At 42.6% G+C, this 16,270-nt stretch overlaps 1 protein-coding gene across 2 annotated transcripts in view; it reads left to right on the top strand.

Moving 5' to 3' along the window:
• Window positions 1–16,270, top strand: part of TMTC1 (transmembrane O-mannosyltransferase targeting cadherins 1) — a 183,591-nt gene that overhangs the window by 101,733 nt on the left and 65,588 nt on the right. For both annotated transcript variants that reach the window (XM_063134965.1, XM_063134964.1), the window contains one exon: window positions 14,133–14,297. In XM_063134965.1, coding sequence (XP_062991035.1) covers window positions 14,133–14,297 — 165 coding nt within the window. The remainder of the gene's footprint in view (window positions 1–14,132; window positions 14,298–16,270) is intronic.

The raw sequence follows: 16,270 nt of genomic DNA, 5'->3' as shown, positions 1-16,270 counted from the left end.
TATTATTATTATTATTTCTTACCTGCCTCGATCAAAATGGAGAACAACGGTAAGAACGACAGTAAGCATAGAATACATGTACGCCATTTGGGGTTCCTTGGAGGAAAAAAGGCAGGATATCAATGTAATAAATAAATAAATAGGACCAAATTCAATTTCAGAGAAGCCCTTGGGAGGCCCTATTCCAGTAGTGGGTGGGGCCAAAGTAAAAGGGGGTGGAGCCAAAATGCATAAAATATCAGCATAATTTATCTTAACGTTCTTACTGCCCGTATTCAAGTTTTAGCAGAGATATTTCAACCTTTCAAAATGGACAGAAACCTACACAAAAGCCAGGAAACCACCAAAGGACTGGTACTTGGGGGAAGGGTTTCTGGACACTTCTGGAGAATTGAGTTGAAACCCAGGAAGGCTGGATTTGTCCCCCAAGCCTGAGGTACTGACCCCTGTTGTCAGGATGAAATTGGAGAACTCCACGTATGCCTCTTTGAGCTCCTTTGGGGAAGGCTAATTTACAAATGTGAGAATTTCATTTAATCTCGGACAAATGTGCAAATATGTATGGCTTCATGTCCCTGTCACCAATTTCTTGATCAATTTTATTTCTCAATAAATTTTCCTGCTATATTATTTGGCCTGATCATCTGATAGCATCCGTCTGAATGTTTGCTTTCCTGTTTTCTTTCTTGTTTCTATCATTTAAAAAACTTCATCTCACTTATTTATCCATTTTAATAGGTAAACATCTGAGATTTCGGTCCAGAGTGATCATCTAATGTTTTAGGACCTTCAGCTCTACTTGATTTTTCTTTAAAGTGCTTTTACCCTTTGAAAAGAAGTTTTTAAGGTAGTTCCAATAGTGCCTCAGGAACAGTTTGGTTGTCCTTAGAGCTGCTGCCTAAGGATGCAAACCTATAAAGATAGTCTGCAGCTCTGAACTCAGAGTCTGTCGAATATCCAATGCAAGGTAGCTGGAGCATGGAGGCAATCTTTGCCTCTGCTCTCCAGTCACCCCACAGTCGTGCTTCAGAGGGGGAGGGAAGGAGGCTGGGGCAGCAATAGGAAAAGTATGGTTTCCACCCCAGTCCCCTCCCCTCTCTGCTCTCGGGAAAGCCGTATTTTCCTGTCTCTTACTCTGCTTCTCAGTGCAGAGACATAGCCAGAACCATGCTGGCTATGAGGGAAGAGGGCAGAGAGCACAGTTTCTTGGCTCTGAAGTCAGAGCATGGTTTCTGACCTCGGAGCCCAGAAAAGGAACAATCCTATATTCCCCCAGTTGTCAAAAGAGCTTGGTATAACACTCAGTTTTGAAAGAGGGGCTGAGCTCTTCATGTAATCTGTTTTCTGACTGCAGTCTAAGAACAGGTACTGAAGGGACCTATAGTGAGTGGCAGTTGTCAATCAGTGAGAAGGAAGGGGAATTAAGTGTGTGATCAAGCTCTATACACAACTAAGGCTCACTCATTGAATCATTGCAGGAGCGGGGTTATGCCAATTAGCCTGATACTGCACACACCAGTTTGCCCTGCCCCCAGTTGTCCGCTTACAGAATCCTTTCCATGTGCAGCTGTAGGCATGAAGACATCCATTGTATCTGGGACCCTGCACAATCAGTTTTCCAGATTGCCTGGATGACTTCATGCATACAGTGGTAGAGGCAAAGGCTTCCTCGCTACAGATGTTTGTGCTGAACAAGCCAAGCCAGAATGCACAATGTCAGGGGCAAGGCTAGTTGGTGCAGCCCCACTCCCCATGCTCATATCCGTTCAGCATGAGTTTTAGCTCTGAAAAGGGCATCTGTCATTCATTAAAAGGAATAGACATCTGGAATGACTGATTGGCTGTGCTGTGCTGTGTTCTGTCTACTCCTCTCTGGCTTGTTCACATCTTATGATTTTGTTTGTGGTTGGTTAGAAAAGAATCCTTCCTCCTTCCTTTGTCATATTGGCTAGTGACCAGAGAGTGGTCAATGCCCTGCCATGCAATGTGTATTTTGGCTTCTTGTGTGAGTCATCCGGAGTTATTTTCTCTGTATGCACCTTTTTTGCAGCATTCCTGCTATCTCCTTATGGCTCTGGAATGAACTAGTTGTTCATTAGGAAGGCTGACATTCTCCCTCTCAACCGGAGGTTGATTGAACCTTACAAAAATTCTGCAGTGGCTTCTAGCATGCATGTGTGTGCGTGCGCGCGCGCACACCCCCTCCATCTTTTAATATCTGCTAGAACTGCCTGGTTTCACTGTCTCTCTTCATCATCCTGGCTATCAGAACAGCATCTGTTTTTCATCCTCCAGGTGCCGCATCTTTACCATGTAACCCATAAATATGTGAACAGATGCTTGCATTTATATATCCAATATTCTACCAGCCCTGTGCAAACTGCCCTCTGTCATCTTTCAGTGATTTGGAAAGCAGGCCAGCAAATGTGGGTGCTCTGAAATGGGCTGGAGAGCTGTTAAAAAGTAAAAATAAAACAACATTCAAAGCTGAAATTCCAAGCAATATTCTGAAATGTTCAAGTTGTACAGTTTAAAAACAAGCAATAAAACGAGGGAGCAAGCAATCTCCCTTATAAGTCAGCAAGACATTGAAGACTGGTGACCCCGATATCTGTGGGCTATGAATCCATTCTGAGTTTCAGTCAGAACCAGCCAGAGCTCCAATGCACTGAACCTATTTTTGGGGATAGGACTCAGCACCTTGGACAGCTCCTCTGGAGTTTAGGCTGGTTCTGATTGAAACCTGGAATGGAGTCATAGCCCCACTGAAATTGGAGCCACCTGCCTCCACTGCAGTAAGATTTAAAAGTGCTTTGCTTTGGTTATAACATGCCCAGATTTTGTCCTGCTATATTCCTTAGCCTCAGATTCTAATTAAAAAGTGTAAAAGGCAAAAGCTGCAATACTAAACACTCCAACATGGGAGCAGGGCTCACTCATCTCAGTGGGACTTAATTCAGAATAAACATGCTTTGGATCACCCTATATATGCATTAGAACTAAAACAGTCTCATGCATATCCTTCCAGAGCTCCTAAAATTCTACTTAAATAACTAAAGTTGTATCAAGTGTTCGTGGGCGTTCAGAGGAAGAGAGCTCAGAGCTGCCGGCGTGGTTTTGATATTCAAGGCTGCTATTCTGCCTTTTTTTTCAAAACTCTTTTAAACAGCTTAATTCTCAGAAAACCTCCCTCCTGAAAACAATAGCAATTTGTCTGGTATTGCTGGTGTGCTTTCAGAATTTTCCTATCAAATGCCTGTATCACAATGGGCAAATTACAGAAGAAATTGGTTATTGTTTCCTGGTTAATGTGTTAAGCCACTTTTTCTATTTTTATCAGTCCTGGGAACTTTCCCTCTTGGATAGATTCCAAAGCTTTTGCATCTGTGATTATTATTATTTTTATTTATTTATTTATTACATTTATATACGAGTACCAAAAGGCACAAATGGCACAAACTAGGCAGCTGGACAACCATCTGTCAGGGATGCTTTAGGGTGGATTCCTGCATTGAGCAGGGGGTTGGACTCGATGGCCTTGTAGGCCCCTTCCAACTCTGCTATTCTATGATATGGTAGCAGCTCTTTGATCCACACTTGCATTTCTCATATAAGCCAAGAGTGCTATAAAACTTGCTCCTATTAACAAAACTGTTTGTCTCAAGAGCGCACAAGGGTATGAGAATACCTAACAATCACTATTATGGTTCATGTGTGTTAGGGTGACCATATGAAAAGGAGGGCAGGGCTCCTGTAACTTTAACAGTTGTATAGAAAAGGGAATTTCAGCAGGTGTCATTTGTATGCATGCAGCACCTGGTGAAATTCCTTCTTTATCACTACAGTTAAAGCTGCAGGAGCTATACTAGAGTGACCAGATACAAAAGAGGGCAGGTTCCTGCAGCTTTAACTGTTGTGATGAAGAGGGAATTTCACCAGGTGCTGCATGCATACAAATGACACCTGCTGAAATTCCATTTTCAATACAACTGTTAAAGATATAGGAGCCCTGTACTCTTTTTCATATGGTCACCCTAATGTGTGCAAAATGTTTGTTTTCAAAGTACACAACTGACATGCGCACTCCTCCCCCAGATTGATTAAAGCATGAAAATGTGTCCTTTTTGAAAAATGCGCGTTTTAAAGTGCCCATTTTACAAAATGGATGCATTTTGTGATTGCAAGCTTGAGAACGTACGAGCTTTTTTCTTTTTTTGAAAAAAGTGATAATGTTTGTGCTCAAGTTCTGGGTGGCAAAAGGGGCATTTTCAGCAGTTTTTCAAACTTCAGCAAAATACTCATACATCCTACATCAAAACAGTTTTGAAACGAAAACTGCATTAGTTAGCCTGGTGGATTATTTAAACCAGCTTTCCCCAAACTAGTGTCCTCCATATGTTTTGAATTTCAACACCCATCAGTCCCATCCAACATGGTCAAATGTTAGGGATAATGGGAGTGGTAGTCCAACACATCAGGTTGGGGAGAGATATGATGTGGGGAGTGGGGAGTATGACCCTTTTTTATTCTTCTGGACTTCTCAGCTGCTTCTGATACCATCAACAATGGTATCTTTTTGGATTGTTTATTATTTATTTATTTATATAGCACCATCAATGTACATGGTGCTGTACAGAGTAAAACAATAAAATAGCAAAACCCTGCCACATAGGCTTAGTTAGAGGCTGTATTGCAGAGATCCCTTTTAGGATTCAGCTGTCTCTGGACTGGTAGCAGCAGGGTTCAAGGAAGGCTGCGTTTCCAGAACAAATTGACCAAGCCCTGATGAGGCAGAGGACATATTCCAAAATATGATGGTCAAGTTCCAAAGCAGGTGGACTTGGTGGTCAAGTTCTAAAGCAGGTAGACAAGGAGGTGAGGAAACAGGAGTTTGTTCAGCATTTCCTCCCAGTGACAAGTTGCTCAGACTGAATTTGTTCTGATCCAGATTGACCTGTAAGGTCAGCTGTCAATATTCATGCTGGCTGCTACCACCATACTTTTAATTAGTCTGTCCCAGCCTGCTGCTCACCAGATCTGTCAGACTGCAGGTCCCACAAATGATGGGAGTTGCAGTATACTACATCTGAAGGCTACCGGTTTGGGAAGGCTGGTCTAGGTGGCACCTTTGCCCACCAAGTTTAGCCTGCCAAGCTTGTGATGCATGAAGTTAGGCAACAACATCTGTCTGTTGAAGCTCCTGGTTCGAGACTCTCCTCCCTCCCCTCACCATCCCAGAAGGTGGTGCTGAGGAATTGCTGTTCTTCCTCTTTGGATGTCATCGTCATTCTGCGGAGTTTCATCTTGCACTGCTTTTGCCAGCAAGGGTGAGTCAGAAGTTTGCTGTGAATATGATATTCTCTCCTAAGGAGAAGCAGCGGGTTGTATAATGATCTGGGGAATCTGTATTTGTTTCCATAAATAGGCTTCTGCTGGAGTCAAATGTTTACAGGGCATTTTGCCAGTTCTCTCAGGGTATTCAAGAGAAAGGTTTCTTCAGGTAATATGTAGCGAGTAAGACATTTTGTAATAGATTGTGTAATAGATCGCTATTGCATGTTTCAAGGTGGCAGAGTTCATGTATATTTATCTATTATTTCTTAAAAGCACACATTTGTATTCATCCTTTCCCCTTCAAAATGGGAAATTGCTTACAATGTAACAAGCCCAAATATGTTCTTATGCCTTTTTAAAGTTAGAGGTTTTAAAAACAAAACGAAACCTAAAGATGTAAAATGGCTTTTGTAGTCATCTTCCTTCAGCTCTGGTAATAGCATTTTGTTCGGTAGCAATTAAAATTCATAATGTAACGAGGATGTGAGAATGGAGTTCCAATTTTCATGAGGTTGTGACCTCTTAAAATCATGAAAAAGGAGCTCTCTTTCCCTCCCCCCAGCCATTTGAGGACAATATATTATTATTATTCACTTGCTTCCAGGGTATATATTTTTTTCTTTTTCACTGCTTGTTATGAATGCTTATTTGGTGTGCTGCTTAGTCTCTGGATTGTCTACCCATATTACTTTATTTATTTTATTTGACGTGATGGTCCTGAAGAACTGAATTTCTGTATGGTTCAGGCAAATCTATTGGCAATACTATGAACAGGTCAAAACCCCTACATTGGGGAAAGTTTTGTTTTTCCCTGCAATTGAAGTCAAATGCAATACATTATATACAGTTCATTATACAAATATGTACTTTGAATTGCTAACTGTGTATACAAAGAAGAGAACCCTTGGTAAAAGACGCAGAAGGAGTAAAGTGGATTGTCCATTGAAATCAAATGCACATTTTATTTGCAAATGGCCAGAATATGATCCTTAGGTCATACTCCTCTAATCAATTGATTTTTGTTGTTATTGATATTAAATTGAAGAGACACAAGCCAGCCTAAGTTACACACTTTAAATTCCCATAGATTCCATCGAGAGAGAGTTAAGCCTGTGTGGAAAGGTCTCCCCTACTGAAATGAAAAGAATTTACAACTTTCTAACTTTGGCTGGATATGCAGAATGTAATTGCAAACAAACTTGTTTGCTCACACAACAAACCTTTCTGCAACTGATTATTACCACTACTGGCAGTGATTTCCAGATGGCTGGCTTCAGGAGTTTCATAGGATCATTTAGGGTGTAATCCTATGCATGTTTGAGCAGGAAAAACTCCTACAACTCCCAGCATCCCACGCTGAGAGGTATAGGCTTCCCCCCACCCCTGTCTAGACATGCGTGGGATCGTGCCTTTAGTCACTATGAGGCAGTGGTAGGCAACCTGGTTCTCTCCAGATGGATTGCAACTCCCTTAATCCCTGACTACTGGCCATGCTGGCTGGGGCTGATGGGAGCTGTAGTCTGAATTATCTGGAAGGCACCAGGCTACCCACCCCTGGTATAAGGCAGGGGTCCGTAACATTTTTAGAGCGGTGGGCACACTTGGAATTTTGAGAGTGTCACAAGCGCTCTCACAAAATGTCTGACGTGTGGTATGTGTATGTGCGGGTGAAGCTTGCCCATTCATAAAATGACTGCCTTGGCGGGCGTGGCTGGTCACAAAAGATTCATTTATCATAAGACAAAATGGGGAGACTAAAAGAAAAGTAACTTGCCCAAGAACTTAAGTACAAGGCAGAGATGCTGTGTGAGCTCCAATACCCCCAACCAGTCTTTTGACACCAAGTAAAGATGGCACTGGAGGGAAGCCCTTCATTTTGTAATGTGCCAGATGCCCAGTCTTAGGAAAAAAATAAGGGGCTTGTTGGCTGGCTCCAAGAGAGGTGTGTGCCAGCATGTTGGTGCCCATGGGCACCGTGTTGGAGACCCCAGGCATAAGGTGCCCTAGGAATAAGTTGACGAGTCTCCTCCGGCAGGCCGTTCCACAGTCTGGGAGCAGCAGAAGAGAAGGTCCTCTGGGTAATACCCATCAGCCTAACTTTGACTTGCTGAAGTAGATTCTTCCCAGAGGACCTGAATGTGCGGGGTGGATTGTATGGGAGAAGGCGATCCCGCAGGTAGCCTGGACCTAAACCATGTAGGGCTTTAAAGGTGATAACCAACACTTTATACTTTGCCCGGAAACTAATTGGCAGCCAGTGAAGTGATTTTAAAACCGGTGTAATGTGGTCACCCGTAGGTGTACCAGTGACCAGCCTGGCTGCCATATTTTGAACTTGCTGAAGTTTCTGGACTAGGCACAAAGGTAACCCTATGTAGAGCGCATTGTAGAAGTCAAGCCTCAAAAGTTACCAGCACATGCACTACCGTCTATAGGAACATAAAAAGCTGCCTTATACCATATCAGAGTATTTGTCCCCTCAGCCCAGTATAGTCTGACTGGCAGTGGCTCCTCAGGGTCTCCGGTAGAAGAATTCCCTATTAACTGAGACTGTTTCGGGGGAGATGCCAGGGATTTTCTCTGGTACCTTCAGCGTGCAAAGCCTGGGCTCTCCTTTCGAACTACAATCCGCACCCTTATAAAACATTCCCTTTCTGTGCTGCATCAGCAGCCTTGAAATAGTGAATTAAAGCTGCTTCCTTTTGTCACTCCTGAACCGGCTGCCAATCAACTTAATTAGGTGACCCTGAAGTCTAGTATTACGAAGTAGGGAGAAAAGAAGGGCTCTCCATCTAATCTCCCGTACCGTTCATAATGATATAAATCTCTCTTATCCCACCCCTACCCCTGACTTGGCATAGTCATTTCTTTTCCAAATTAACAAGTCCAGAACATTTTAGCCTCCCCTCCTAGGGAAAAGTGCTCCGCCTCTTTGATCATTAGGGGAATTTAGGTGCACCCATACAGTGTATCTGATTCTTGCAATCCGCATGCTTGGAGAACTTCTGCCTCCGTCTGATCATAGGGTGGCAAGACTGGTGCAGACTGAATTGGCTAGCCTTCCTGCCTTTGGCACTGAGGCAGCAAAGGAGCCTGCCTTTTCCAGGCATACTTCCAGAGTTTCTTGCACGAAACCAGACATGTAAGGTGCAGCTGGATATGGGTGGATCAAGACACCTAGCCCTGCAACAAATTCTTCTGGACAGAGACAAAACTTTCCACTTGCTCAGAGGATCAGTTCACACATACATCTCCCCCCCCAAATAGGATTAAACATGCTCTACTGATATGCATGATAAGCAGCTGAATGCAAGGATCTATAGAATTTGACTGCTGCATTCATGGTAAAGCTTTGTGGCACTTGGAAGACTTAGGGTGCAATCCTAGGCATGCTTAGACAGAAAAAAAAGCCCTACAGCTCCAAGCATGGCTGGCTGGGGAATGCTGGGAGTTGTAGGACATTTTCTGTCTAAACTTGCATAGGATTGCACCCTTAACACGTTTGTATATAGATAAGAGCCTGCATGGGAATTTGCAAAGCTTAGACCAAATTCAACTATCCTGTATACCAGGTGCAGGTAAGTGAAATCAGGAGTGTGTGTGGGTGAGTGGGGGGGGGGGTGGATGGCTCTCCACCCAGCCCTCTATGGGCCGAAGGATGTCAAGGGGTTGCATAGCTTCTGCAAGTGCTGAACAAGTGCACTGCCCTTTGTTATCTCTGAATGGAGATAACGAGGAGATTCCTCTCCCTGTCTTGTGTCAAAAGGGCCAGTAACCTCCAAGCTTCGGGCAGGGCTTGAGGAGGAGGAGGGGAATGGATGGAGTCCATAGAAGGATTCCAAGCCTCTGCGGTCTGGGTGAGCAACTTCTGCAGGCCAGATTAAGCCTGGAACCCGGAGGTTGCCCATCCATGCTATATGCTAATAGCAAACTCATTCTCCAAATGCTGGTCTTTTTGTAGTCAGCTGGACAACAATCTGTCAGGGATGCTTTAAGGTGGATTCTTGTATTGAACAGGTGGTTGGACTCGATGGCCTTATAGGCCCCTTCCAACTCAATTATTCTATGATTCTATGAAAATGGTGCCACTCATGCACAAGAAGAAGGTAACAGCAAGTCTGGGAGAACTCCAAAGTTTGGGGAAGTACAAAAAAAAACTTTAAGAAAAAAAACCCTATGGGAGGGATTTTAAGAACTTTTAGTGGTTTTCAATGTTTGCATTGTTTAGTTTTATTGCTGTTTTGCTTTGGTTTATGAGGTGCTGCTAGATTCATCATGGTTTTACTATCACTGCTTTGTTACTGTTTTGTACTTAATATTTTAAATTTATCTCTACATCACCCAGAGAACATCAGTGTAAGAAATGAAATAAATAATAATAACCCCCAAAACTGCTCAGTGAGGACTGAGTGTGTTCAGTGGCCACAGAATTCTGAGTGTATTTTGGAAAAGCAATGGAGTATCCTAGAAAAGGGCTGGGATGACTGGCTGGAACCTGGAACAGAAACACACTATACCGCAACATTTGGTTAATTATATTTTAATCTATAATTATCAGTTGTAATTGGGAGAGGCTAGCCAGCATCTTTGGTAAGTCTTTCTGAGCCCTGCTGCTGCAAAAACTAGATTGAACCTGGGGTCTTCTCTAGCATGGATTTCTGAAGGTGCAAGGGCCTTTTTCTTTTCAGTCAGGGGCAAGACTGGAGGATTCAAATCCTCAATTCATGGGCACAGGGTTACAAGGAGAACGAGGCTTAAGCCACTGAACCACAAGTCGTACTTCATCAGATGATGCCATCATGGACATTGCTTGGCTCCAGAACATCCCTGAACATACAGTGGCATGAAGGAACATTACATGTGACCTGATGGAGCAGTCATGATTGCAGAAAGCATTGCTGAGCATAGTTGTATGTTGCCTGATCACCTGCCATGCTATCTCAGGCATAAGCACGTTCAGGAGCAATTGCATGGACAAAGTGCCCCACAGGAAGCATGTTGGAAGCAGTCTTGATTTCTTCCTATTTTAAAAAATATGGGGGGAATAATGCAATTTTGCCATTAGGATGAATTTGTTCCTGTTTCTTTAATGCTCTGAAAAGATAAAACATTGGAAGTTCCTAAGCCTAACAAGCATCCTTTCTTTGAGGTTCTTCTTATCCAAATCCAAGCTTCTAACATTTGGTGTTTGCCCATTAATGTCAAACGCTCTGAAGGGAAATCAAATAGCTTTTTTAAAAAGCTATTTGATTTCACAAGGAGTCAAGAGCATAAGAACAAAACAATGGAATGCCATTGCTATATAATGAACACACTGGAATAAAAGCCAAGAAATTTTTAGTGAACAAAAACAAATTATCTCGTGGTGTTTTATGTCTAGACTATAGATTTAGTTGTTTACTAAATAGCAAACAAGACCTGGGAGGTGGGTGAGTGGGATTACATTTTGGCCTTCTGCAAGATAGGGTCGATATTTGGATAGCTTTGTAGAGATGATACTCGTGTATATTAGTTTAAGGATGCATATGAAAACGTTATAAAGTAACTGTTCCTTTGTAATTAAAAATCTAAGCCAGAGGTTCAGTGTTATTATTTTTTTAATCTCCTTAGGGCATTATGAGAGAGTTGTTTCATAAGGTAATATTGACTTGCTGAATTTAGATAATTATGAGTTCACTTATTTAAAATATTATATACATCTTTCCTTAATAAACACAAAGCAATTTACATTAACATGCTAAAGCTTAAGACAAAATATTCCAGTTAAAACAACATTAAAAAGATCATAAATAGTGATTGTGCTAAAAAATAAAATTAAGCTAGTTAGTGTCCTATTTTAAAAACAATTCAGTTTTCCATGTGAGAAGGGCATTAAAAGCTATTTGAAAAAGAATGGAGAGCCACTGCCTGTCAGTGTCGACAATACTGAGCTAGATAGACCAGTGGTCTGACTCAGTATAAGGCAGCTTCCTATGTTCCTAGTGGTCTGATTCAGCCATAACACTAAACCATACTTTAGGACAGCCTTCCCCAACTTGGTGTCCTCCAGATGTGTTGGACTACAACTCCCATCAAACTTGCCCAGCATGGTAATGCTTCCTGAGGATGATGGGAGTTGTAGTCCAACAGATCTGGAGGGTGCCAGGTTGGGGTAGGCTTCTTTACGATGACATGAACAAGCCTGCATGAACCTCTCTTTGGTTCACACGTGTCTCCCCCTTCCCAGTTCTACCTTCTTTGCATGTAAGAGAAGGAAATCAAAAGTTCCCTGTGATTAGACTGCCCCTTGATCTGACACTGTCCCTGGATCGTCAGAAGACAGCGGTGGCAAAGAGTGCATTTGCACAATTACACTTAGTGTGCCAGCTACAACCCTTCCTGAGTTGGTCTGACTTGGCAACCGTTATCCATACTTTGGTTCCATCACGTTCAGTCTACTGCAATACTCTCTTTGTTGGGCTACCTGTGAAGAGTGTCCAGAAGAGTGTGCAAAACATGACAGCTAGGCTACTAACTGGTGTATGGTATCAGGACCATATTACACCTGACTTGAAAGACCTGAAGTGGTTGCCAGTTCCTTTCTGGCCTCAATTCAGAGTGCTGATTTTAACCTTTAAAGCCCTAAACAACTTTAGAACTGGCTATTTAAGGGCCTGCCTGTGTCATTATGAGTTTGCCCAGTTATTAAGATAATTGGGAGAGGTGCTTTTGAGGACACCATTACTAGCAGAGGTCCATTTATCGGGCAGACGTGAAAGGGCTTTCTCCTGTGTTGCTCACAAACTCTGGAGTGTGCTCCCTGAAGAACTACTATTGGCCCGCATTCTCTTGGCTTCATGGCTTGCTGTTTTGGACATATAATATGTCTCCTAATGTGGAAGGGAGAATGTGTGATATTCTCAGTTGGTGCAAACAGCTGTCATTGTTTGAAATGCTGGCCTTTAATATTGCTCAGAATTATACTTCCTCTATCCAGTCAGCTGAAAATATCTCCTTCCAGTGTATGTGGATCAGCATGATGTAGTTCAGCCTTCCCCTCCCTGGTGCCTTTCAGATGTGATGGATTCAGTACTGGCTCCAGGTTTTGTAGGGCCCTTGAGCAAGTTCCCTTCAATGGGGCCCCTCCCTCTATGAATCTACCTTCTCACCGTCATTGTCACCAGCTGCTATTGCTCCTCATGGTTTTTCACATCATTGCTTCCACTTGCTTAGTTTGACAGATAGGGAGCCAGGGAGGAAGTAGGCAGTGAAATCTACTGCTCTTCCTCCTCCGCTGCCTCAGCACCCCCATAGGCTGGACCAGAGTGAGACGCAGGTGAATGAGTAGGTTGCAAGGGTGAAGAGGAGGGACAACTCCAGGAGGCTGTTATCAGTGGGCTCCTGCCAGGGTGTGGGCCCTGGGCAGGTGCCCAGTCATGCCTGCCCTTCTCGCCAGCCGTGTGTGTCCGTGTCCATCTGTTTGTTGCTGCATTTAAGATAATTCGTTTAATGTGTTATATTATGGTTTTTATCATGGGTTTTATTCTGTTTTCTTTTATTATGTATGTCGCCCTAAGAGCTTCAGCTATAAGGTAACTCATAAATTGAATGAATAAATAAATAAATACGCAGAAGAGGAAGCAGCTGACAACTACTTGATCCAAATAGCCATAGTGGGAACCACTCTCATCATCTTGTATGTGTTGCATAATAACAGAACCCTCCCCCCTGACTAGTTAACAGTTTTGGAACAAGTCAGGATATTTAAACTGGCTTCTTCCAAAACTTTTAACATTGTTTCCTGGTTCAGAAGAAATGGGAAACTATGATTAATTGAAGAATTCCTGGTTTGTTTGTTGGCTCGTTTGTGGCCTTGCTCATATTTCAGCTATTGAAGCCAAGGTGTGATTGACTAAACTGTTCCAGTATTTTTGTCTTTTCTCAGAGTGGAATGAAATATTATCACATAGAGCTATTGCTCCTCAGTCTCTTTGCTCATGCTTCTTCAGAATTAGTTCAACACAGTGGCCTATTCTACACCAAGCAGGATATTGCACTATGGAAGCGGTATGAAAGGGGGATATAAAAGGCAGGAGCCACACTACTGCTTTATAGCGGTATTGAAGTGCACTGACAACTGTTGGGGCCCATTGATACCACAGACCACTTTCATACTGCTATATCCTGCTTGGTGTGGCTCCTGCCTTTTCTATATCATACTGCTTTCATACCGCTATATCCTGCTTGGTGTGGCTCCTGCCTTTTTCTATATCATACTGCTTTCATATCGCTATATCCTGCGTGGTGTGGCTCCTGCCTTTTTCTATATCATACTGCTTTCATACCGCTATATCCTGCATGGCGTGGCTCCTGCCTTTTTCTATATCATACTGCTTTCATACTGCTATATCCTGCTTGGTGTGTCTCCTGCCTTTTCTATATCATACTGCTTTCATACCGCTATATCCTGCTTGGTGTGGCTCCTGCCTTTTTCTATATCATACTGCTTTCATATCGCTATATCCTGCTTGGTGTAGATTAGGCCAATGTGTAGTTCCACTGTGTTATGATGTGAAGCAAGGCTTCCTGGTTTGGTTGTTCATGCAATGAAGGAGGAGGAAAGAGCCCACATAAGCGGGCAAAAGCCTTATTCATATTTCAGATTAATAAAGCAAGATATGAACATCTGAATGTGGTCAATGCAAGAGATCTGTACTCTTGTTTGTTATACTGATCTCCCAGAAAGAACCACAGCCACTGCATGCAAAATGTAACATGGAAACTCTCTGTCTCTTTTCTCTTCCTGTTTCCTTTTTCAGTATGGGGTACTGCATACTCTTGGTCCATGGCTTAAACAAGCTTTGTACGTGGCTAAATAAATGGAGAGTCACTGCAATGACCATCTCAGCTTTGCTGCTGCTGCTATTTTCTTGGAAAACAGTGAAGCAGAATGAAATCTGGTTGTCAAGGGAGTCCCTATTCAGGTAGGATTTCAAGGGGGATTTGGGGTGGGCAGAGGCATGTTGGTTTTATATGGGTGCTTCAATCCTCATGTATTCTACACAAAAATATTTTTCATACCTTACTGAGAAATACGTATGTTTTAGAATATGAGCTATTTTGACCAACATATATGCAAGTAATAGTAGGGGACAAGGAAAGAATGACTCAGTAGCTGTTGTGCCTCTGCAGAGAGGGATGAAACTTTTAAAATACTGCTAAGACTACTCTGTCTAAAAATAGTGTCTTCTTAATCAGGAAACCTGCTACTTGAGCCAACTGTACTGACTAGGAATTATTCCCTCCTCCCCAAAAAGTGCCTTTGCTGCTTTTTAGTTATGCATGTTATCTCTGCAAAACTAACAGTATAGTGTGTACAGCCTACCTTGGCTTTTGTGTATTGCAAATAGAATTATTTAATTTGTTCCAGGCACATATGCTTGTGAAAGATCAATGGAAGTCAATTTAACAGGAGGTTGCACAGCAAATAGTTTATCATGGTGGAAAACTTTATTAGTAGTGGTGATAAAGGGAAAAACGAATCCAAGTTAATTCTCCAGTGCCATCCAGGTTTAATTGGCTGAACAAGCTTTGCACGTGGCTTAATAAATGGTTCCCTCACCCCTGGGAATTGTACTTTTGTAAGGGTGCAAAGGATTCCATCTTTGACATCCCCAACCTGTGTCCTGAAAGATGAAAACATCTTCACTAGCTTCATTTTACATCGGTGTGGTTTATGCCAGCACACTCTGTTGCAGATTGGTCTGTGAGAAACATCATAGCAGTCAATTAGGAAGGAAATCACACTGATGAGACATTGTTCTCAAATTTAGTGGGTCTGTATTTCCTTTTTCCTTTTTCTTATCTAGTTCAATTACTATGTATTTTGTGAAGGAACAATATTAGAGTGTAGGAATTCATGCTGGGCAGACATGCATGGAAACTATGAGCTGGATGATTGAAGGAAATAGAAATGGAAAAAAACATTTTTGTTGCCTTGTTATTTGTTCTCTACCTTTCCCCACTTGGCAGGGGTACGGTTATTTATTATTTCCTCTTCTAATTAGGAAATGATTTCCTGAGTGGATCAGGCACCAGGCTTCAAAAACATCATTTGCCTTGATTTTGCTTCCACGGGACCAATTCTCCCATTATGATTTCAAGATCTGAGAAGTTCCCCCAAGAGTAAAAATGTGGGGTCTTACTTATGGTATTGCCCTGCAGAATTTATAGGGATAAACGTCTTCTGTTATAATTTTTCCATTTACATCTGCTCATTCGATTACTTCTAAAAATCATTGTGTGAACACTATACATTATCACATAGTTGGCCATAGGTCATTGGACGAAGGATTATCCTGTTATTCTGCCCTCCTCTCCATCTGGAGTCTTGTGTGTGCTGCAGTGTGCAGTTCGCATAGTGCTCCTATGCACATGGGCTTCTCTGTTCATTTGAACAGAGCGAGCAGCTCAACATGTGCTTGGTTAGAGCTGTTCTCAACATTGAAAATAAGCCAAAGCCTTTGAGTGCAGGAGAGCTATGAGCGTGCACATTGGAACATGCCTTTTGTGATAGAGAAAGAAGTAGGGGAAGAGCAGGTAGAACTATCCAGAACCGATGCTTTTACCCACCTACATCATTCTGAGTTAAAGTACTCTTAGGGAGACTTTCCTCCACTTCCCTATTGGAAAAGTGACATCTACACCTAACTTTCATGTCTTCTATCTAGAGTCCAAGAGCTGCTGTCCTCGCCCCTTAGCACTGGCGCCTCTCCATCCTCACTCACAGTCTATAGCTCCAGAACAAGCATGTCCAACCAGGTCATGATCCCTTGTGCAGCCTTGTCTTATAAGGCTAACTCAACCCTCGTGTGCCTTCCTACCCACTACCCCACGGATGCGGCTGGGTGCCGGTTAAAGCTGGGACTGCCCCTTAGAAAAGCCAGTGGAAGCTTTC

This window comes from Elgaria multicarinata, chromosome 9 (genome assembly GCF_023053635.1).
Source record: "Elgaria multicarinata webbii isolate HBS135686 ecotype San Diego chromosome 9, rElgMul1.1.pri, whole genome shotgun sequence".
NCBI lineage: Eukaryota > Metazoa > Chordata > Lepidosauria > Squamata > Anguidae > Elgaria > Elgaria multicarinata.
Note: the sequence above shows the minus strand (reverse complement) of the source record. Positions and strands in the feature narration are given on the sequence as shown.